This window comes from Balaenoptera acutorostrata, chromosome 12, assembly GCF_949987535.1.
Source record: "Balaenoptera acutorostrata chromosome 12, mBalAcu1.1, whole genome shotgun sequence".
Taxonomy (NCBI): domain Eukaryota; kingdom Metazoa; phylum Chordata; class Mammalia; order Artiodactyla; family Balaenopteridae; genus Balaenoptera; species Balaenoptera acutorostrata.
The window spans coordinates 12,555,418-12,579,233 of record NC_080075.1 but is presented as its reverse complement, the minus strand read 5'-3'; the positions used below and the strand labels follow the sequence as shown (position 1 = coordinate 12,579,233).

At 43.0% G+C, this 23,816-nt stretch overlaps 1 protein-coding gene across 3 annotated transcripts in view; it reads right to left on the bottom strand.

Moving 5' to 3' along the window:
• Window positions 1-5,640: 5,640 nt before the first annotated feature.
• Window positions 5,641-23,816, bottom strand: part of TTL (tubulin tyrosine ligase) — a 38,667-nt gene continuing 20,491 nt past the window's right edge. Inside the window, exons 5-7 of one of the 3 annotated variants that reach the window (XM_057558313.1) lie at window positions 22,770-23,039; window positions 15,464-15,607; window positions 5,641-9,092 (exon numbers count right to left, since the gene is read on the bottom strand). In XM_057558313.1, the coding sequence (XP_057414296.1) occupies window positions 8,978-9,092; window positions 15,464-15,607; window positions 22,770-23,039 (529 nt within the window). In that variant the 3' untranslated portion in view covers window positions 5,641-8,977. Of the gene's footprint in view, window positions 9,093-15,463; window positions 15,608-16,282; window positions 16,356-22,769; window positions 23,040-23,816 lie in introns of those variants that run through there. The other 2 variants (XM_057558315.1, XM_057558314.1) reach the window with 2 other exon arrangements.

Below are 23,816 nucleotides of genomic sequence, written 5' to 3'. Positions count from 1 at the left end.
TTTTTTTTTAATTATTATTATTATTATTATTATTATTTTTGGCTGTGTTGGGTCTTCGTTTCTGTGCGAGGGCTTTTCTCTAGTTGCGGCAAGTGGGGGCCACTCTTCATCGTGGTGCGCAGGCCTCTCACTATTGCGGCCTCTCTTGTTGCAGAGCACAGGCTCCAGACACGCAGGCTCAGTAGTTGTGGCTCACGGGCCTAGTTGCTCCGCGGCATGTGGGATCTTCCCAGACCAGGGCTCGAACCCGTGTCCCCTGTATTGGCAGGCAGATTCTCAACCACTGCGCCACCAGGGAAGCCCTACAATTGAGTTTTGTATATTGATCTTGTTTCTGGCAATCTTGTGTGGACTCATTTATTAGATCTAATAGGTTTTGTGGATTTCTTAGGATTTTCTGTATGTTAGGTCTTGTCATATGCAAAAAGAGATAGTTATATTTCTTCCTTTCCAATCTAGATGCCCTTCCTTCTTTCCTTTCTTCCTCCCTTTCTCCCCTCCTTCGTTCCTTTTGAACCCTCAATCCAATGTTGAATAGAGTGGCAAGAATAGATCTTTGTTTTATGCTTGATTTTAGGGAGAAAGCTTTCAGTCTTCCACCACTAAATATGATGTAGGCTGTGGGTTTTTCCAAAGATGCCTTTTATCAAATTGAGGAAGTTCCCATTTCATTCCTAGTTTTTTGAGTGTTTTTACAAAGAAAGTGTTGTTTTGTCAAATGCTTTTTCTGTGTATATTGATATGATCATGTGGCTTTTATCTTTTGTTCTATAAAAAATGATTATATTGATTGAATTTTGTGTGTTAAATGAATGTAGACTTTTTAGGATAGATTCTACTTGATCATGGTGTATACAATAGTATATACAGACAGTCCCCAACTTACAATGGTTCGACTTATGATTTTTCAACTTTACAGTGGTGCAAAAGCGATACACATTCATGAGAAAACTTACTTCAAATTTTGAATTTTGATCTTTTCTCGGGATAGCGATATGAAGTATGGTACTCTCTCATGATACCGGGGAGCAGTAGTGAGCTGAAGCTCTCAGTCAGCCAAGCGATCACAAGGGTAAACAACCAATACCCTTATAACCATTCTATACCCAGACAGCCATTCCATTTTTCACTCTCACTACAGTATTGAATAAATTACATGAGATAGTCAGCACTTTATTATAAAATAGGCTTTGTGTTAGATGATTTTGCCCAACTGTAGGCCAATGTAAGTGTTCTGAGTGCATTTAAAGTAGACTAGGCTAAGCTATGATGTTTGGTAGGTAAGGTGTATTAAATGCATTTTTGACTTATGGTATTTTCAACTTACAGTGGGTTTACTGGGACATAACCCATCATAAGTCAAGGAAGATCTATAATCCTTTTTATATGTTGCTGGATTTGGTTTGTTAGTATTTTGTTGAAGATTTTTTCATTTCTATTCCTAAGAGATATTGGTCTGTTGCTTGCTTTTCTTGTGATGTCTTTGTCTGGTTTTGGTATTAAAGTATTAATAGTGACCTTATAGGATGAGTTGGAAAGTGTCCCCTCCTCTTCTATATTTTGGAAGAGTTTGTGAACGATTGGTGTTAATTCCTCTTTAAACATTTGGTAGAATTTACCAGTGAAGCTATCTGGTCCTGGGCTTTTCCCTGTGAAAATATTATTTATTATTAATTCAATCTCCTGTTAGGTCTATTCAGAATTTATCTTCTTGAGTTAGTTTCATCAGTTTTGTGTCTTTCTAGGAATGTGCCCCTTTCATATGTTACCTAATTTGTTGGCATATTATTGTTCATCGGATTCCCCCATAATCCTTTCTATTTGTGCTGTAGTAATGTCCCTCTTTCATTCCTTATTTTTTCTTGGTCAGTCTAGCTAAAGGTTAGTCAATTTAGTTGATCTTTCAAAGCGCCAGCTTTTGGTCTCATTGATCTTATCTATTGTTTTTCTATTCTCTATTTCATTTATTTCCACTCTAATCTGTATTATTTCTTTCTACTTACTTTGGATTTAGCTTGTTCTTTTTCTAGTTTCTTAAGGTGGAAGGTTAGGTTACCGATTTGAGATCTTTTCACAATATAGTCATTTAAAGATATAAATTTTCCTTTAGGCATGGCTTTAACTGCTTTCCGTAAGTTTTGGTATGTTGTGTTTTCTTTCTTTTTTATTTATTTATTTATTTATTGGCTGTGTTAGGTCTTCATTGCTGCGTGTGGGCTTTCTCTAGTTGCGGTGAGCGGGGGCTACTCTTCGTTGCAGTGGGTGGGCTTCTCATTGCAATGTCTTCTCTTGTTGCACAGCACGGGCTCTAGGCACACGGGCTTTAGTAGTTGCAGCACGCAGGCTCAGTAGTTATGGCTTGCAGGCTTTAGGGTGCAGGCTCAGTAGTTGTGGCACACGGGCTTAGTTGCTCCACAGCATGTGGGATCTTCCCAGACCGGGGCTTGAACCCGTGTCCCCTGCATTGGCAGATGGATTCTTAACCACTGTGCCACCAGGGAAGCTGTGTTGTGTTTTCATTTTCATTTCTCTCAAAGTACTTTCTAATTTCCCTTGTGACTTCTTTCCTTTGGCATTTTTAACTTCTACATACTTGTGATTTTCCCAGATTTGTTAATGATTTCTAGTTTTATTTCATTTTGTTCACAGAACATATGTAGTTTGATTCCAATCATTTTTAATTCACTGAGGCTTTATGGTGTAGCATATGGTTTATTCCTGAGAAAGTTCCATGTGCAGTTCAGAAAAATGTATATTTTGCTATTGTTGGGTGGAGTGTTCTATAGATACTTGTTAGGTCTAGTTGGTTTACACTGTTTTCTATGTTCTTGTTGATCATCTATCCATTATTGAAAATGGAAAATTGAAAGCTCCAATTATTACTGTTGAATTGTCTATTTCTCTCTTTAGTTCTGCCAGTTTTTGCTTCATGTATCTTGGGACTCCGTTGCTAGGTGCATTTGTTTATAATTGTTATATCTCCTGATGGATTGATCTTTTTATCATTATAAAGTGTCTTTCTTTGCCTGTAATAATTTTTTTTCTTAAAGCCTATTTTGTCTAATATTAGTATGGCCACCTAAGCTCTCTTTTGAGTTACTGCTTGCATGGTATGTATATTTTTTCCCATCCTTTTACTTTCACCTGTTTGTGTCTTTGAATCAAAGTATGTCTCTTGTAGATAGCACAGAGTTTGATCATGGTTTTTTGCTTTTGTTTTTTTTTTTTTTTTTGATCCATGTTGCCAATCTCTGCCTTTTGATTGGAGTGTTTAATTCATTTACATTTAATGAAATTACTGATGTTAGGATTTGTGTCTGCATTGTGCTATTTGCTTTCTAAATGCCTCTTACCTCCCCATCCCTTCACTACTGCCTTTTCTTGTTAAATATATATTTTCTAGTGTAATATTTTAGTTCCCTTGTCCTTTTTACTATATATTTAAAGTTATTTTCTTAGTGGTTAATGTGTCTTGGTGTGGATCTCTTTGAATGTATCCTACTTAGTTTATTGAACCTCTTGGATGCATTTTAATGGTTTTCATCAAAGTGGGAAAGTTTTTGACCACTACTCCTTCCAATTTGTTTTCTGCCCCCTTCTCTCTCCCTCCTTTCTTTTAGGATTCCTGTTACGTATATGTTGGTGTACATACATGTTTGTGGAGTTCTGTTCATTTTTTTATTCATTCATTTTTCTTTCTGTTCCTCAGACTGGATGATCTCAATTGAATTCAGATTCACTGATTCCTTCTTTTGCCAGCTCAAACCTGCTTTTGAACACCTCTACTGAATTTTTCATTTGCATTATCATACTTTTCAATGCCAAAATTTCTACTTTGTTCTATTTTAAAAACAATTTCTCTCTTTAATGATATTGTCTCTCTGGTGACACATCATTCTGTCTCCTTTAGTTCTTTTTTTTTTTTTTGTAATTTTTTTCAATTTATTTATTTATTTTTATTTTTTGGCTGTGTTGGGTCTTCGTTTCTGTGCAAGGGCTTTCTCTAGTTGTGGCAAGTGGGGGCCACTCTTCATCGCGGTGCGCAGGCGTCTCACTATCACGGCCTCTGTTGTTGCGGAGCACAGGCTCCAAACGCGCAGGCTCCAAACGCGCAGGTTCAGTAGTTATGGCTCACGGGCCTAGTTGCTCCGCGGCATGTGGGATCTTCCCAGACCAGGGCTGGAACCCATGTCCCCTGCATTAGCAGGCAGATTCTCAACCACTGCGCCACCAGGGAAGCCCCTCTCCTTTAGTTCTTTAAACATATTTTAAATAGCTGAATTAAAGTCTTTATGTATTAAGTCCAATGCCTGGGCTTCTTCAGGTATGGTTTCTATTGACTGTTCCTTCTATGGGCCATACTTTCTTTTTTCTTTGCATGTCCCGATAATTTGTGTAGAAAATTGGAAATTTTAAATAATACGATGGGACAACTTTGGAAACCAGACACTCTTCCCTCTCCAGGGTTTCTTGTTGTTGTTCTTTATTTAGTGACTTTTCTGAACTAATTCTGTAAAGCTTGTATTCTTTAGTGTGTGGCCACTGAAGTCTCTGCTCAGTTAGCTTAGTGGTCAACTAATGATTGAACAGAGCTTTCCTCATATGCTTAGAACCAGTACATCTCCCAGTCTTTGTCACAGGACTGTGTGCATGTCTGTGTGTGTGTGTGTGTTGGGCATGCTTTCATGCTCAGGCAGGCAGTTTACAGCTCTGCCTTAGTCTTCACTTCCTGCTTGTGCAGATCCTCCTAGTCAGACAGAGGTGAAAGCTGAGGGAATTCAGGTCTCCCCTGGGCATGTACACAGCCCTACACCTGTGTGTGGCCTTCCGTATTTTTAGGAATATGTTGAAACTTCAAAACGTTTTATGGACATCTCATTCCCCATCTTTCCCTTCTAAATTTTTTGGTCAGCAGCTTCTTTGTTCCAGCTGCTAAAGCCATCTCAGTAAGTTGAGATGTTAAACAATTGCTGCTGATTATTTTTAACAAATGCACCTAGGGAAAAGGCTGCTCACACTGGGCACACTCTGAGACAGGTCACATAAAATAAGCCCTAAGATGGGGACTTACATAGAAGTCCTTAGTGAAGTCTTAGTAAGGACTTCTTGAATTTCTAGCTATTTGGGGAAGGAAGCTCACTTCAGAAGCCCCTCTACCTCCATGTTTAAAGCACACATAACTCCTTCACAACCAGGGGTCTCACCTCACAATCTGCAGCATGATTCAGACAATACACATGACATGTGAGACATGATGGACTGGATTTTGGCAGCTGAAATTGTTTCAATGCTTCACCCTGGAGCAGCTCATCACAGTTTCAAAGGACAATCTGTTGGCTTACGTATTGAGTAGCATTCTGGGGTCAGCAAACAATGGCCACATACGTGCTTGTTTTCATATGGCCTGTGTGCTAAGTTTTTTTGGCTTTGTTTTAATATTTTTTAAGAGTCGGGGGAAAAAAAGAAGAATATGCAAAGGAGAACCAGTTTGGCTTGCAAAGCCTAGAATATTTACTACCTGGTCCTTTATAGAAAAAGTATGCCTACCTCTGGGTAACAGAATCATGCATTCAAATAACCAGTGATATCCTAGGACAGTCAACACTCACAATAAGATGACAGAACCAAAGGGCAAAGAAACGCTTGAAATATGATTCCTTTAATGCTCCAGGCATTTTAAACATTCATAAAATCGCCACGTTTCAGAAGTCATTTCCTCTTAGGTACAGATTCTGTGTCCAGGATCAAGGATAGTTTTCTCCATGGCACCCATGTGCTGTGGGGACCCACTCTGGCATCTAGTCTTCTCTGGCAGAGTCCCCACCACCCACAGCAGGGCTGGATGCACCCCTGCTTGACACGACTTCAATTCTTAATGGCAACACCCTCTGTAGCATCCCTGCTGCTTGCGGGTCCTGTGGATCCCATCCATTTCCAGCACTACCAGATGTCCCAAGTCTGGGATGATCACCCTGAGGCACTCGTGAAACATCACGTCAGCTGGTAAGTTCACCAGCACCTGCTCCACTGCATCAGACAGACACTGAGGCACTTCCACGTCCTGGGGAAGTGGAGTTTATAGTTACCACGGGAGTCCAGAGGGAGGGGAGGGGATTTTTCTCTCAATAATTCATTTATAATCTTAACACATATTTAGCAGATTTATAAATTCATGTCTGTTTATATTTGCTGACAAGGCTTCACGAACTGTTTAAGTAGATGAAAGCACAGCTGAGTTTCCAAAGGCTGTGACGGGGAGCAAAGAAAAACCTGCTTGGACGGCACTCGCTGTATCACGTCAGCATCCGGTCATTCTTAAAGGAATGCCTAGCCTTCTAAAACGAATTTTTTAAAAAGCCCTAAACCTTATCTGTTTCTTCCAAGGTAATAATGTGTTTGTCCTTCCTTCTCAAGCAGTGGTTCAAGGCATCTCAAAGCATGCTGATGCCTGAGGTTCTGACTTAATGGGTCAGGGGTGTGGGAGGGGGAAGGTGTGGACACCAACATTCTTTAAAAGCTTCCCAAGTGATTCCAGCAAATAGCCAGCATTGAGAACCTTGGTACTAGAGGTTCTCCAGCCTTCCTAATCTCATGTGTCCTCACTAAATGCCCTTGAGGTAGTCGCTGGGTCAGGCAACGAGCTCTTCCGTGAGATAAGAAACTAAGGCACAGAGAGGTTCACGGGCTCCTCTGATGCTGTGCAGCCAACGACAGAGTCCAGATCAGAATCGACACCTCCAAAAAACACCACCTCCTTCCCCAGCAACTGGAGACACGAACACAGACTACAGGTATGAAGACTGACTGGGGGCGAGGCACGACCACCTGTGTCACGGATATCATGGAAGGATACGGAACAGTTCTGAGTCAACCATTCCACCTGATCAGAAATAAATGCATAAAATAGATACTTATTTGAAACCATGCGAGGAATGAAGCAGAATTTTCTCTTTAAAGCCTTCCTTCCCTCACATATATTGCTATTGATTCAGGTTTCTTAGAAAATCCATCAAGATCCACAGACTTCCTACACCTGGATTCTTAGCTCTGTCACCGTAAGAGACACCGTAAGAGAAAATTCTCGAATGTCCCTGCAATTCAGGTCCAAAAGATCATTACAAATCTGCGTTCGCACGTGATAGCACTACAAACACCTCCAGGCTTTCCCCATCACCCTACACCTTCTACGTAGGTGTGCACCTCACCACGATCTGCTCAGAAGCCCCCAGCACTAACCCATCAGCTGTGCTGGGCCTTCACAGTTCCCTTTAACACTGTCTTATTTTGCTCTGGATGGAAACTTCATTATCTATATATTCTGGGTAACCGCCCGCACGTTTATTTTGTAATTCCAAACACCCGGGAGGGCCGAGCCAGCTGGCCCTTCCTCCACTTCAGCCCGGACATAACACTTTCACATCCCACACGCACTGCTGCATCCATTGAATCATTTCCATCCTGATTCCTTTTTTCACTGTAAGCTCGCACATCTCATCATGTTTGAGGTGTTGCTTTTTCTTCTCTATGTAAAAAAAGTCGTCTCCCCTTGCTGCAGAACTGTTTTCTCGTGCCAAGTAGAGACGAATAACGGAGCACACACGTGCCAGAGGGAAGACCCTGCCGCGTCCTGGGGAGGAGGGAGCCTGTTCAGTGGGTCTGCTGTGATTCCCAGCACACCGTTCACTCATCTTACACTGGACACAGATGGCATATGGGGCTTCCTCTCGCTAGTGACATGGCCTCCTGGAAAGTCTGCAGAAAATTCGTCGATCCCGTGCATAGAAACTACATCTAACAGGACACCGTTAACCTCTGCTGACTTAAGAGATGCTGAGTGCGGCTCTGAAACCGCATCTTCCCCATTTTAAGAGACTCTCCCACTCAGGCGAGACGCACACTGATTCAGAGCCTCTCTGTGATGTCGAGAGGCACAGCAGACGGAGAATCTTCCCTGGAACAAAACCTGCCTGTCCAGCTCCCACAGAAGGTGCTAGAAGAGCAAGAAAAACAAAATGGGGAGGAGCCCCCTGGGGTGGAGGGGAGGGGAATTCTACCCTCTCCTGACCCCTGGAAGGGTTTTTACAAAAGTTAAATCCCCCCAAAAAAACAGAATGAAAGGGAACTTGGCCAAAGGGCATGTAGAATTCTGGTTAAAACAAAGAGAACTGAGAATCATATTTCAAAGACTCCCCGCCCACGCAACTATTAAGTAAAGCAGGACATTATGTTTTTTCCTCTCTCATGCTTATTGGATGCTTACGGGTTTGCAGCAAACTTGCTGCTTGGTTTCTAAAACATGCAGAGAGCAGACTGAGAGCAGCGTTTGCTGTTCGGTGCCCAGCCCACGCCAACCCTGGCCAGTGACCAGCCAGATGCCATCAGGACCAGGACGAGCAAGCCCCCTGATGGCGAGGCAGCATCCGCAGAGCCCAGTGCCCAGGACAGTTGGTGCGCGCTTGTCCAGATGCCTGTGGGACTAGTGGGGGACACATTGGCAACCTCCCAAGTGCTCTCACATCCCGCCCCTGCCCCAGACAGGAGGCTGTAGCTGGGCACAGAGCTAAGGCACTAATGCAGCAGGTGGACAGACCCCAACCAGATCCAACGGCTGCCACCCCGGGCAGGAGAGGCGCTGCTCACAGCACTACCTTAGGATATAAATCAGATTTTTCAAAGGATGAGAGCGTAAAATAACCACATCCCTGTTTTTGCCCCTCAGAAGAATATTCTGCTCTCCCATTGGCGAAATTTGCTGCAGTTTTCGAATCTCAGTAGCAGTGCCAAGAGCTCCACCTGGGAACCCCTGGGCAACCAACCACTCCTCGGGGAAGCTGCCTTTTCTTCTTCCAGCATGTCTCTGCGGGTTGTCTCTCTTCCTCCTGTTTGGCGTGATGACGAGCAATTCGGACACTTCTCCTTCCCCCGGGGCAGGGCCCCCTCGTGCTTCCTCCGAGGCAGCTTCGAGCACCTCCCTCGGTCACAGCTTGATGAAGGCGGCCGGCTGGGACGGCTGCTGCTCCGAGTCGGGGGGCGGGAAGAGGCTGGCGATGGCTATGTCCACAATGCCCTGGCACAGCTCGGCATAGAGCTTCCTGAAACGGGTTCAGAGAGCTATTACTGAGGAGGCTCATCAAAGCGCAAGCGAAAAGTCAACGCTTTTTTCACCAGGATCTGCCCTAGAAATTCCACCTCACGTTTCTAAGACTGGTGTCTGCTGATCATACAAATCCTGCAGGAGGTACTGCAGGAAGAGAAAGCAGCCACTCAACAGATATTTCTGGAAGGTCTTGCAGGTGAACAGACAAGACGACTCCTGCTCCGACTTGAACTGCAGGGAAGACAGGCAATTCCAAAGAGAACGGGGGCCGTCTTGCCTGTCTGGGGGGGGACACCTGGAGGCGCAGGCTCTCCCCAGGGAAAGCGCCCACGCAGTGTGGCTGACGGGCCTTCAGGAAAGACTCCCCGCAGTGACAGCTCAGCCGAGACCCGCAGAGGGAATCACGTCGGACAGAGAATGGATGATGGGATAGGAAACAGGATGAAGGAGGGGGAGCCGGACACAAACAACGAGGGAGAGATGCGGACAGAAAGGAGGGGAGGGAGAAAGAGAAACTTGGGCGGGAGAGAAGAGGGGCAGTGCAAATGGAAGGAGTGGTACCCACTGAGGAGAGAGAACTCAGGGCATCTGGGGAACTGGACCATTGCAGTGCGAGGCTAGGGACAAGGCAGGGGCCAGGCCGTGCAGGGTTCTGACGCCACGTGCAGGGGTCTGGACTTCAGCCAGAGGCAATGGAACCACCATAGCAGAAAAGCTAAGGAGGAAAACCTCCCATCCAGCCTCTTCAGAGGAGTGATGAGGCCCTCTAGCTCCCCACTCACTTATTGCCTATAGGATTTTCACCCGTTTCACATGGCAGCACATGAGGCCCCAGAGCCAGCTCTCTCAGGACTGTCTCTAACACAGGGAAAAACCAGAGACATATGGTCCAAAGAGAAAACCCACATTTGGGATGATGCTCTAGACCTGATGTGCCTTCCCAACTCACTCAAGACACACTTGGAATCCAGGTGGCTGGAGCCAAGGGTAGGAGCCCCGGCCAGCTCGACCTAGAGGAACAGAGGTCTTTACTGCCCTGATTTCCAGAAGATGCTATGTCCCAATCTCCATCAGGTAGGAAATCTTCACAACCGAATTCCCATCCCTCCTGATGCAATGGCAAATCTCTGCTATCATCCTCCCCATCACAGAAACTTTCTCCCACCCCCCATCCCCTTCTACTGCCCTTGAAGCTGGAACTTGTATGTTCTAACCTCTTGTAAGGCCCTCTGGGAAGAAAGCACATGCAAAGCCATGCTTCCATTGTCTGTCTCAGGATGTCCTAACTGCCAGCTGACCTTCATCTTTCCTGCTGGATGTCTGTTCTTCCCTCTCTCCCCTCTCCACAGTCCCCCAGCCTCTGCCCCTTCTGTCTATGAATCAAGTCCCATTTTCAACAGTTTGGTGTGGCCACACCACTCAGCCTCCCACTTCTGAAGGGATAGTGACCAGGAGGCCTGCAAGGGAGTGATAGCGGCTACTAAACTGGGGACTCGGCAAGTCACCAAGAGCCACAACCGTCAAAATACAAATACACCGTGTTTGGTGTTTCATGATGCTTGTCATTAGCCACCTCGGGAAGGCATTTCCCAAAGGGGATGCTGGGGTGAGGGGAGGACGCAGCTTCAACCTGGTCAACTCATATCTTCGGTATTCCTGGTGTAGGAGGTACCTGACATACAGGCAAGAGTGGGCCTTTGAACATCCTGCTCGTTTTCATACGGCAAGATGAGTAAGTCCTATTTTAACATGTACACAACAATGGAAACTGTGGCTCCTGAATAAAGACTTTCCGGGACTTCCCCGGTGGTGTAGTGGTTAAGAATCTGCCTGCCAATGCAGGGGACACGGGTTCGAGCCCTGGTCCAGGAGGATCCCACATGCCGCGGAGCAACTAAGCCCATGTGCCACAACTACTGAGCCTGAGCTCTAGAGCCCGCGAGCCACAACTACTGAGCCCACGTGCCACAACTACTGAAGCCCATGCACCTAGAGCCCGTGCTCCGCAACAAGAGAAGCCACTGCAATGAGAAGCCCGCGCACTGCAACGAAGACCCAACACAGCCAAAAATAAATAAATAAATATATTTATTTATTTATTAAAAAAAAAAAGACTTTCCTTTGACTACGCCATCATGTCATCGTCTCCATCGACCCTCTCCCCCCGTTCATCCTTTAGGAAGCAAGGACCCAAGAACACTCCCCACTCAAAATCATGCACCTAAAAGATAGAATCTGAGGGCCTTTCCCAGTGGTCCAGTGGTTGGGACTCCACGCTTTCACTGCCGAGGGCCTGGGTTCAATCCCTGGTCGGGGAACTAAGATCCCACAATCCATGAGGCTCGGCCAAAAAAAAAAAAAAAGATGGAATCTGTTTCTTTTCTATTACAGCAACTGTAACACAGTATGATTCATATAATAATTAACTGGGCAGTGTCTGTCTCCCTCCTCCAGTCGACTCCTTGAGGACACTCATTTTTACATGTTCCTAAAATCCCCGCTCTTTCCCTGGACCCCACTGCTCGCATCAGGACCCTGAACCAAGGGAATCCAACAGGCAGTGAGTGGCTGTGTGGGAGCTGGTGAGATGGAGCCCAGAGAGGACAGTGAACCCTGATGCCCAGGGGTTTATCACCAGAGGCCTCTGCTGGGCTCCAGCATGACCTGATCCTGCAAAGCACCTCAGAAAGCAGGTGAGTTTCCACCAGGTGGGTGGGTGCTACTGTTGGGGAAAGAGGTCAAAGCCATTACTCGACACTCCAAATGAACTAAGAAGTTGCTGTTTCTCTGCCCTCCCTAGCCTTCAATCCTTACGCGGAACAAAAGAGGCAAATTCACCTTTTCCAATCCAGAGACGGAGGTCCACCCTTGAGCCAAAGCCCTTAAGACCAATGGTAAATAAAGGGTCCAACCTCTACGGAAAGTGTTCAGTTATGAGGACCTGCACCAGATTACCTGTATCTTGACCTAGGATAATTTATGCTTGGAATCAAAGAGCTACCCTGGAGAAAAAATGCTTAGTGAACATCTCATAAGCTTCAGGAATAAACTGAAACAGAATCACTTTCGCCCGCAAGACAGTGGGATTATTTTATTACTTTCTTACCTTGTATCCTTGAATGCCTGACTGCATTTTAGATTCTGGTCCTTGATTCACCATCAAGACATGATGGCATCCTTGTCTTTAAACACTTAAAGCTGCCATTTAAACATTCCCAAAGCTCTTCACAGTAAGCAAACAGAACCTCCCTGCTCCCTGAAACCCCATCCTGGCTGATGTGTAAGTTTGGGCCTACTGATAAATAAACTCTATGCATTGAAGCACCAATGTCATTAGGGAGTATTAGGACGATAGAAAGATGTCTCTGTAAATAAAACCTAAGCAAGTACTGAGTCAGGTGAGTAAGAGTGTTAACCAGGAACACACACTATGTCCATCCAACGACTATTTGCAGACTAGGAAGTGCCAGGCACGGTGCGAGGTGCTGGGACTCCAAGGAGAACAAGAAAAACAAGGCTACTGCCCTCACGGTGCATACATTCTGTAAAGAAAACACACATGGGTTGATTTGACGGCAATTAGTGTAACGAAGTAAACTACAAAGGCTCTGGCTGGAGAAAATCAAAGATAGGATTGTTCAAGACTTGTGGTTGCCAAGGGGAGGGGGGGAGGGAGGGATGGATTGGGAGTTTGGGGTTAGCAGATGCAAACTGGTATATATAGAATGCATAAACAACAAGGTCCTACTGTAGAGCACAGGGAACTATATTCAATATCCTGGGATAAGCCATAATGGAAAATAATATGAAAAAGAATGTCTATATATGTATAACTGGATCACTTTGCTGCACAGCAGAAATTAACATAACATTGTAAATCAACTATACTTCAATAAAATAAATTATTTAAAAAAGATGGGATTATTCAGGGAAGGCTTCCTGGAGATGCTGTTTTGACAGAGTAGGAGCAGCCCTGGTAAGACTGGGTCGGGGGGGAGGGTAAGAGCAAGCCAAAGGCCCCACAGCAGGTAAGCGTCATCAGGGAAACAACGCTCTGGGTGAGGCTGGAGAGGCAGGCGGGGGGCAGTAGCCGTGCAGGCGGAGGGGAGGCAGGTTTCCGTCCCAGGCGCAAGGGGAAGGCTAGAGAACAGCAGGGCCTGGTTTCCGTTTATCTGGCTGCTCAGGGGAGAACGGACTCCACTGGGGCAAGAGCACGAGCGGGGACCCAGTCAGCAGGCTCTCTGCAAAAGCGAAGGTGGAGGACGGTGTTTGGGAGAGCAAGGGCAGCGGGCAGGGGGCGCAGAGGGCTGGCGAGGCTGGAAGCAGAACTGACCGGGACAGAACCTGAGGGTAATGGAAAGGCGGGGGCAGGGTCTCGGGCTCAGCACCTGGAAAGAGGGGGGCTGGACATTCAGTGAGATGGGCGACTCGGGGCTGGGGGGGGGTTGCCTACTGGACATCCACACACATCCTTGCAGGACGCCGGGAAGACAGGTGCAGATACTGGCCGGGAACTCCGGGTTGCAACGTCATTTGCTGGTTTTAAAATCCTGGAGTGCAATATGGACTTGGCTGGGGACCTGGAAAGAACAGTTTCTGTGCAGCGGCTGGGATGGAAGCCAGCCTGGAGTGGATCAGAGCGTGGATGCGGACAGAGGACAAGGAGACAGCGTGTGCACATGTGGCTTCTCCAGAAGTGTGGCTGTGAAGGGAATGGGGAGGGGGTGGTCACAGGAGCAGGACGTGGCATCAGAGGAGGGTTTTTCTCAATCGCTGGGGAAATCTGCTGAGCACCACATGCTGGTGGGAACGATGCAGCAAAGAGGGAGAAAGCAGATGAGGAAGGCATCCTCATCCCATCCTCTTGCCTGGAGGGAGGGGATCGGGTCCAGAGCACAAGGAAGGGACAAACCTCCGACAAGACGGACAAGAGAAGACGGACACCCCTGTGGACTTGGTGAAGAGAGGATGTGAAACTTTCTGCTCTCCTCCACCCCGGTCTCCTTAACTTTCCTTTCTCCTTCAGATCTCGGTTCCAAACATCACCTCCCAAGGGGACTTTCTGCTCAATTATATTACCTTCTAACATCTTTTACCCTACGAAAGGGTGTGTCCCAGTTTGTAATCTATATTTGTCTCGTCCTTTGTCTCAGCCAGTCTCCCTCCACTAAGGGCGGGGCCTGGGTCTCTCTGCTCACGACAGTGACCCAGAGCCCAATCTGGGGCCTGGCGGGTTAGGGGTATCTAACAAGTATTCGTTAGCTGCAGGCACGGATGAATGAGACGGAATCCCACCTGCCAGGTCGCAGCCACGAAGCAGGAGGCAAATGACAGAACTGCTTACGTGTTAACACCACCCCTTGGAGGTGCAGGCCTTTTGCCTACGCCGTCGGAAGATCACCTCAATTTCTCCAAGACGTGGACGTGGGGAACCGTGAAAGGGTCTTGACACTAATGAATGTGGATCCTCAGAAGAACCAACAGCCTTTGAGGACGAAGTCCAAATGACTCCCTTACACGTAAGGCCTCCCACAGTGGGGCCCCAACTCACCTTTTCACCCTCCCCTTTCCTTACCCCCCGACACTCGTGCCACGCTGCAGCCAGGCTCCTCCCAGGAGGAACAGAAGTTCCCCGAGGGCAGGGTCTGTTCATCAGTGCGTCTCCCCTAGAGCCTGGCCCAGAGCAAGGTCCCACTGGATTCTGGGCTCCCTCCCCCTTAGCGCACATGACACTCTCCTCTTACACCCCAGCCTCAGCTCCACCATGTCCATGGTACCTTCTCAGACCACTTGCTGCCCAGGGAGCCTCTGAACTGCTTGGTCATCACTTTCTCCCTGACTCACAGGACGCGGCTGACTCATCACCTTGTCACAAGAGAGGGTCTCTGCTGGTATTACTAGCTTTGTTTAGAACTCTCACAGCATCCACCACCCACACGTGCTAAGTGCTCAACACATACAGGGAGGAAAAGGGATAAGAAATGACTCAGCAAAGCCCCCTGCTGGCCGGGGTCCCCCCCAAAGCCCTCCCGTCGTTGGTACAGCCTCCTTGACGGCACTCAAAGGGTCAGTGGTTGGACACCCAGGTAACAGGAGCTCACCACCTTGCCAAGACAGACTATTCCCCCTGCAGAACTAACTTCCCACGTGTTTTAACCCAAACCCTTCTCTTCCAGGGACTCAAGGAGACTAGAACTTTGTGTATTTGCCTCCCACCCCCCCCATTTTAAATTTTATTTTTAAATGCATTAAAAATTGTGCTAGTCTCCTCTGCTGCATGGACTTCAAACTGCATGAAATGCAGTAAATCTCATTTTAGATTAAAAACAAACAAACAGACAAAAACCCAGTGGTGTTCAGGCTTACTGAGCACAAGCAGGGGCGCCGTTGACCTCAATGAGCCAGACCTTCAGCTCCTCATCCACCATGAAGTCGAAGCCGAAGAGCTGGAAGCTCTGGTAAGGGAGGTGTCGGGTGCTGATGGCGGGCTCCACGCTCATGAGGCAGCTCCTGCAGGGCAGAGGGGGAGCTCACTGAGGGTGGGGTGGTCCAGGGAGAAGGACCAGTGGGAGAGGTGCTTGGATGATTTTACATCGAATGTGCTGATGAAAATTAGGCTTTGGCTTAATTCTCTTTTTTAAAATGTATTACCAATAGATTATTCAAGATGATGTGACTTATTTGTTAGAAAACTCTGCCATCACTCTTGTTCTTACAAGTAGTGGCTGCTTTCCCAGCAAGTGCTGAGTCACCGTGGTCCCTACAAATGTGGACTCCTCCAACATTTGTTTATAATAAGCAAAACATTTCTACGTATTTTTGCCATATTAAAAAAATGGACCACCATTTAGTGATGAGCAGAATTTGCAAAAAGAATGCTGACTTCATTCATTTCTTTCACTAGCTCCAGTTCAAGTGCCAAATAGTTGCTTTTAAAGCTTTATATAATGAAACAAGACATCGAAATACAGAATAGCATGATTATTAGGATCAACTACTGTTTGCAAAAATTGGAGGATTTTAGTGACACAGAAAAGTTGAAAGTGAATCTCAGAGACATAATGAAAAAGTACATGATGCCTGAGGTCAGGCTGCTGAAGCCAGAAGCTCGGACAACTTTTTTAACCTCTTTAAGCCAAGTGTTGACTTCACTGTCTGTAAAGTTGGGGTAAAAATAATACTTACTCCCAGTGCTGAGATGGTTCAATGACATAATTACATAAGGAACTTGGCATGACTTCTGGTAGCTAGGAAGCATCTAATAAATGTAAGCATATTTTATGAATTTATCATTAATTATGATAATCATGAATCTATTGTTTATGAATAATAAAGAACTGTTATCTAGTACAACCATCCCAGAAAAAACCTACGCCATTTCTGTTTTATGAAGCTCTTCACTGATTTTTCCCTCAACTAGATGTTGGGGCAAAATATTTACCTTAGTAAATGCAATATATGTTATGATGACTCTAAGATTACCAGAGATAGCTGTCCTTCTACACAGCTGTATACTTAGAAGGAAAAAGATGTGTCCTTAAAAAAAAAAAAAAAAAAAAAAAAAAAAAAGAAGAAGAAGAAGAAATAGAAGGGGAGTTCGCTGGCGGTCCAGTGGTTAAGACTCCGCACTTCCAATGCAGAGGGCGCGGGTTTGATCCCTGGTCGGGGAACTAAGATCCCACGTGCCGTGTGGCCAAAAAGAAAAAAAAAAAGATGTGTCCTTATAAGTAGCTTTTTTTTTTTAAATTAATTAATTAATTTTTGGCTGTGTTGGGTCTTCGTTTCTGTGCGAGGGCTTTCTCTAGTTGCGGCAAGTGGGGGCCACTCCTCATCGCGGTGCGCGGGCCTCTCACTATCGCGGCCTCTCTTGTTGCGGAGCACAGGCTCCAGACACGCAGGCTCAGTAGTTGTGGCTCATGGGCCTAGTTGCTCCGTGGCATGGGGGATCTTCCCAGACCAGGGCTCGAACCCGTGTCCCCTGCATTGGCAGGCAGATTCTCAACCACTGTGCCACCAGGGAAGCCCTATAAGTAGCTTTTGGCTTATGACTTTAAAAGAAAAACTGAGGCTTCTGTGAACTTGGCACCAGGGTCTTGCTCCCCTCAACCTCCCTCCACCCCAAGCATCAGTTTCCTTCCTTTTTTCTCAAAGAGGAAAAATTTTCTATAGATGTGTTTAAACCTTTAAAAATCACTTTGGACAGTTAGTCACTTAAGAACCAATTGGAATAAAAATTTCTTCTCCCATTCATCTCTAACCTGCAAGCCACATATCACATTTTTTTTCTATATTTCATCTCTATTCTACGAGAGAATACCCTTAACTTTTGTTTTTATTAAAATGCCCTTTAAAATATAATTAAGAAAAAAATTTTAATTTAATAGGTGCTCATGATAAAAAAAAAAAAAACCAACAATACTGAAGGATAAAAATTGAAAGAAACATTACACTCCAACACTTATAGGAAAAACTGAAAGCCAGAACCAAATCAAAACGAAATATTTTTTTATCTGCTGGGAGTTAATAATTCACTTTAAAGAATTTTTTTTCATCATCAGAGACTTTATATAGTACATCTTTTTTTTTCAGCTGGAGTGGGAAGTTTGGGGGAAGCTAGCTGGGGAAAAAAAGAACATGAGAGCCGTGAGGTGCGTTAATAGCACCAAAGTAGCAACACTCTCTGAAGTGCACAGAACAATGAGGAGGAGGGGGTATAGCAAATATCAAATAAATCTTTTGCCTAAAATATGAATTCTTTCTTCAGTATACTTGACTTATCTGGTGTCAGAATTCTAACCACATATAATCCCTGAAGAAATGGAACTCTGAGCCCCGTAATTATTCTGCTAGACTCTGTGTAAGAATACATTAAGGAAAAAGGCTCAGTCATCATGACAGGGTGGTAACGACAGGGCAGATAAACAGACCACGGAACAGAATAGAGATCCCAGGAAGAGACTCTCACATAAACGGCCACCTGATTTATAACAAAGGCACACCAAAACGCAGTGGGGAAAGGACAGTCATATGTACTAGTGACCTGGGGTCAATAGGATATACTTGTGGAAAAACATGACACTTGACATATAACAATTCAGATAGATTACAGGTCTAAAATATAAGAGGAAAACCCAGAGGTCCATCAACTCCAGAAGGGATAAACTGCGGAACATTCACACAATGGAATACGACATAGAAACGATATTGAAAAAAGCTGAACACAAAACAAGAAATATAGTATAGTTCCATTTACATAAAGTTTAAGAACAAGCAAAAGGAATCTATGGCATTAAAAGTCAGAAGAGTGGCTATCTTTGTCAGGGAGTATATATTTGAGGGAGCTCAAGGGTGTCTTTTGGGATGCTGTAAATGTTTTATATACTGATTTACATTATGATTAGGTGAATGTATGCATAATTAAAAACTCATTATGCTATGCATTTAAGATTTGTGAACTTTACTGTTTGCATGTGATACCTCAAAAAAGAAATCTTTACTATTGCTATATACCTGAAACTAACACAACATTGTAAATCAACTATACTTCAATTAAAAAAATAAAATTTAATTTAATTTAATTTAAAAATATTTACTAGATTTAATATGCTGTAATAAATGAATAATAACATTACAAAATTATTTCCAGGCATATTAAGAAACAGGACCAAGAGGGAAAAACAGACAACAGAAACAGACTTGTAAGTCAGGGGTTGGCAGAATTTTTCTACAAATGGCCAGATAGAATTATTTTAGGTTTTGCAGGCTATATACAGTCTCTGTTGCAAATTCTTCTATTTTTTTCACAACTGTTAAAAAATGTAAAAACCATTTTTAGTTCATGAGCTAAACAAAAACAGGCTGTGGGCCACATTTGGCCCGCAGGGTATAGTTTGCTGACCTCTGCTATAGGTAATCCAGGATTTGGAGTTATCAGACAAGGACATTAAAGAATTGCCATTAATATGTTCAAGAAAATATAAACCATAAGTAGGAGAATTTCACAGAGAATTGTAATCTTAAAAAAAAGAGTCAAATGGAAATTCTAGAATGAAAATGCACAATAACTAAAATCAAGAACTCAGATGTGTTTAACAGCTTTTAACTTTTTAAAAGCTATTAAAAACAGGTTTTAATAGCTGAAAAAAGAGATTAAAATGGCATACAAAATCCATAGGAGAAACGTGAGACAGTGAAAAGGATTAATATCCATGTAATTAGAGACTCATAAGGAAAGAAGGACCAGGACAAAAGCCATAACTGAAAAGATAATGGCATGAATATTCCAAAACTGATCAAAGATATCAAGCCACAGATTCAAGAAGCACCATGAAAACTGTGCAGGAATAAGTACCAGAAAAACTATACCCATCTTATAGTAGAATTTATAAAATCAACAAGAAAGAATCTTAAAAACAAAGAAAAGATACATTAAGAGCAATACTAAGATTTCAGCTGACCTAACAAACGATGGAAGCCACAAGATAATGGTATGACACCTTCAAAGTGCTAAGAAAGTTAATTGCTGATCTTTCTTTTCAGAGCAAATGTCTTTAAAAAATGATAAATATATTATCAAATAAATAAAAACTGAGATAAATCATCACCAGCAGACCTTACTTTAGAAGCACTAAAAATTAGTTTTGTAAGAATAAGGAAAATGATTCTAGACAAAAGCAAGGAAATGCAAGAAAAAAAGAGAAGCAACATAAAGGGTTAAAATGTATGGGGAAATCTAACAGGATATTAACTATACAAATAATAAAAATAATGACTTGTGATTTTAAAATATATGTAGCACTAATGACTACCCATATACTTACAATTCAATACCTTTAAACCCCCTCCTTGGGTCCCTCCTGCTTCCCCTCCAGAGTTAACCACTATTTTGAATTTTGTGTTTATCATTACTTTGTTTCTCTCTAGATTTTTACCACATATGTACATTCCTCCAAATAATGTATTACTTAGTTTTGCTTGTTTTTCAATTTATATGAACAGGACCAATTTGTAATTTTTTGCTTGACATTACATTTGTATAACTCCAGTGAAAAAAATCCTTCAGGAATAAGGTAAAATAAAGACATTCTCAGATGATGGAAAATTAAGAGGACTTATCACCAGCAGAAGTGCTCTAAAAGAAATGCTGAAGTCTGAAGGGAAATGAAACTTGGAACTTTAGGACTGAAGGAAGAGCAAAGGAAATTGCAAATATCTGGGTAAATGTAAAAGAATATTTTTCTCCCTTTATATTTAAAGTGGGTTTCTTGTAGAGAGCATACAGTTTGGTCTTTTTTTTTTTAATCCAACCTGACAATCTATCGTATATTAAGTATGTATATAATAAACCCTGGAGTAACCACTAAAACAAACAAACAAACAAAAATACAAAGAGATATAGCCAAATACTCAATGGAAAAATTAAAATGGAACTCTAAAAAAGTTCAAATAATTCAAAAGAAGGCAGGAAACAGGGAAATGAAAAACAAACAAACAAAAAAGAAGGGACAGACAACGAATAATAAAATGGTAGACGTAAATCCCATCAAGTCAGTAACTACTTTAAATGTAAATGGTATAAACATAACAATTAAAAAACAGAGATGATGATGAATTGGGCAATTGGGATTGACATGTATACACTGATGTGTATAAAACTGATGACTAATAAGAACCTGCTGTATAAAAAAATAAATAAAATAAAATACAAAAATTCAAAAAAAAAAACAAAACCAGAGATGATATATTGGATTAAAAGCAAAAGAAAACAAAATCCAGTGATACGATGTCTACCAAAAGCCCATTTTAAATATAGAATAGAATAGAGAAGAAGGGTTAAGGGATGGAAAGAGACATACCATTAATCAAAAGAAAGCTGGAGTGGCTATATTAATATCAGAGAAAATATACTTCAAAATAAGAAATATTACCAGAGATAAAGACAGAAACTACAAAATGATAAAGAGGTCAATTCCCCTCAAAGAGATAACAATTCTAAATGTATATGCACCTGACAACAGATCTTCAAAATGTACAAAGCAAAAACCTAATAAAACTAAAAGGAGGGACTTCCCTGGTGGCGCAGTGGTTAAAAATCCACCTGCCAATGAAGGGGACACGGGTTCGAGCCCTGGTCCAGGAAGATCCCACATGCTGCGGAGCAACTAAGCCCGTGCGCCACAACTACAGAGCCTGCGTGCCACAACTACTGAAGCCCGTGCACCTAGAGCCTGTGCTCCACAACAAGAGAAGCCACCACAATGAGAAGCCCACACACCGCAATGAAGAGCAGCCCCCGCTCACGACAACTAGAGAAAGGCCATGTGCAGCAACACAGACCCAACGCAGCCAAAAAATAAATAAATAAATTTATTAAAAAAAAAAATTAAAAGGAGACATAGATAAATCCATAATTATACTTGGAGACTTCAATATTTTACCTTTCAATAATGTACAGAACAAGTAGAACAGAAAATGATCAAGGATGTGAAAGACTTGAACAACACTACCAACCACCCTTGCCTAAAGCACATTTATAGAACACGCTGCCCAGCTATAGCAGAATAAACATTATTTTTAGTGCATGTGGAACATTCATTAAGATGGACCATATTCTGGGCCATGAAATAAACTTTAACAAATTTTAAGGATGTAAAACCATACAAAGTATTTTCTTTGACCATAATGAAATTAAAATTCCTGGAAAATCCCCAAATATTTGGCAATTAAGCAAAAATTTCTAAATAACACCAGTCAAAGATGAAGTCACAAGGGAAACTAGAAAATATTTTAATAAAATGAAAACAGGCTTCCCTGGTGGCGCGGTGGTTAAGAATCCACCTGCCAATGCAGGGGACACGGGTTCGAGCCCTGGTCCGGGAAGATCCCACATGCTGCAGAGCAACTAAGCCCGTGCGCCCCAACTACTGAGCCTGTGCTCTAGAGCCCAAGAGCCACAACTACTGAAGCCCACGCGCCTAGAGCCCATGCTCCACAACAAGAGGAGCCACCACAATGAGAAGCCCGCGCACCGCAAAGAAGAGTAGCCCCCGCTCGCCGCAACTAGAGAAAGCCCATGTGCAGCAACAAAGACCCAACACAGCCAAAAATAAAAATTTTTTAAAATAAAAGTAAAAATAAAATGAAAACAAAAACATGACATAGCAAAATCTGTGGGATGCAGCTAATGAGTACTTATAAGAAAACTGATGGCCTTAATTGCTTATATTTTTTAAAAAACTAAATCTCTCCAATCAATGATCTAACCTTGCACTTTAAGGAAACTAGAAAAAGAAAAGCAAATCAAACCTCCCAAAAGCAGAAGGATGAAAATAATTAAGAACATAAATCAAAGAAACTGAAAACAGAAACAACAAAGAAAATCTATAAAGCCAAAAGCTGACTTTTAGAAGAGATGAATAAAATTGATAAGCGTCTAACCAATCTGTCCAAGTGAAAGACAGAAGATATAAATTACCAACATGAGGTAATTACCAACAGAAGGATTTAAAAAAGTGACAGCATTACAGATCCCATAGATATTAAAAGGATAATAAAGGGATATAACAAATAATTTTTGTTCTTAGACAATGTAAATGGAATAATTCCTTGAAAGGCACAAACTCCCAAAGCTCCTTTAAGACACATTTAACCAAAAGAGATATGAATAAGTTACCTTATTATATGTTTGATTTGTAGTAAGATACTACTTTCCAGGGTGATGTTCAAAGCACTTGTTAGGTACCGATTGAACTCCTCAAAGAACATTTCATTCCCTTCTTCATACTTCCCATAGTTCTTTGAGTACTCCTTTTGAATGCAGTGATTAGTCAAATGGCAAGTTTTATCTTGGAAATTATCCACATGATACGGTTCTGAAGCAGTCCGAAGTACACCCTCTCTATAGAGGTAGATATTATACTGATGATCCACCAAGACCCAGCTTCTGCAAGTCAATAAAATATTCAAGTTACCCAAAGTTTCTGCATATTATATATATCATCCCCACACCTTGATTTTTCTGGGAGGAAACAGAGGAAGGAGGTATGTTCTAAAATTATACGAGGCAAGCCATAACAACATTGTAAAGCAACTATACTCCAAAAAAAATTAATAAAAAAAAATATACAAGGCAAGCCATGACAGTTAGCCAAGATAGTAGCTTATCACCATAACGAGGCAAAGAAAACATTTCACAACTGACAAGGAGACTTTGATCCATTCAAAAGATACAGCATTTCGAAGAGATCTGAGTGGCTTGGTTTTTACGGTTAATCTATGAAACCTCCAGTTGCCATGTTTGCTCTTTCAGTAATCTTAAGAAGACTTTCTGCTGAAGCTGATCTGACAGCACTGGTGTTCGAGAAGCAGCAAGTCAATGTGAAGGCACCTAAGTGACAAAGAGTCCTGGATGGGGAGACGACAGTAAGGCTCAGGGCAAGCTGGGGCAGGGCTTTTAGCTTTTGAAAGCACCATGCAACCTCCTTCTCCTTGCAGGTCCTTTGCTCGGAAAGGTAAAGTCCAAGCCCCTGAGGTGTGTTCATGAAAACCTGAAAAAGTGGGACACTGATAATAAAGTGAGGACATGCTCTTTGGCAGGATCCCATGATCTGCTGTGACTGTATTATGTGTTCTATGGATAACTCTCTGTTTCTTTCGTAAAGCAAGCCCCACACACTGATATCCTTTCTTTGGATCCACAGGTCATCTTCATTAAAGAGAA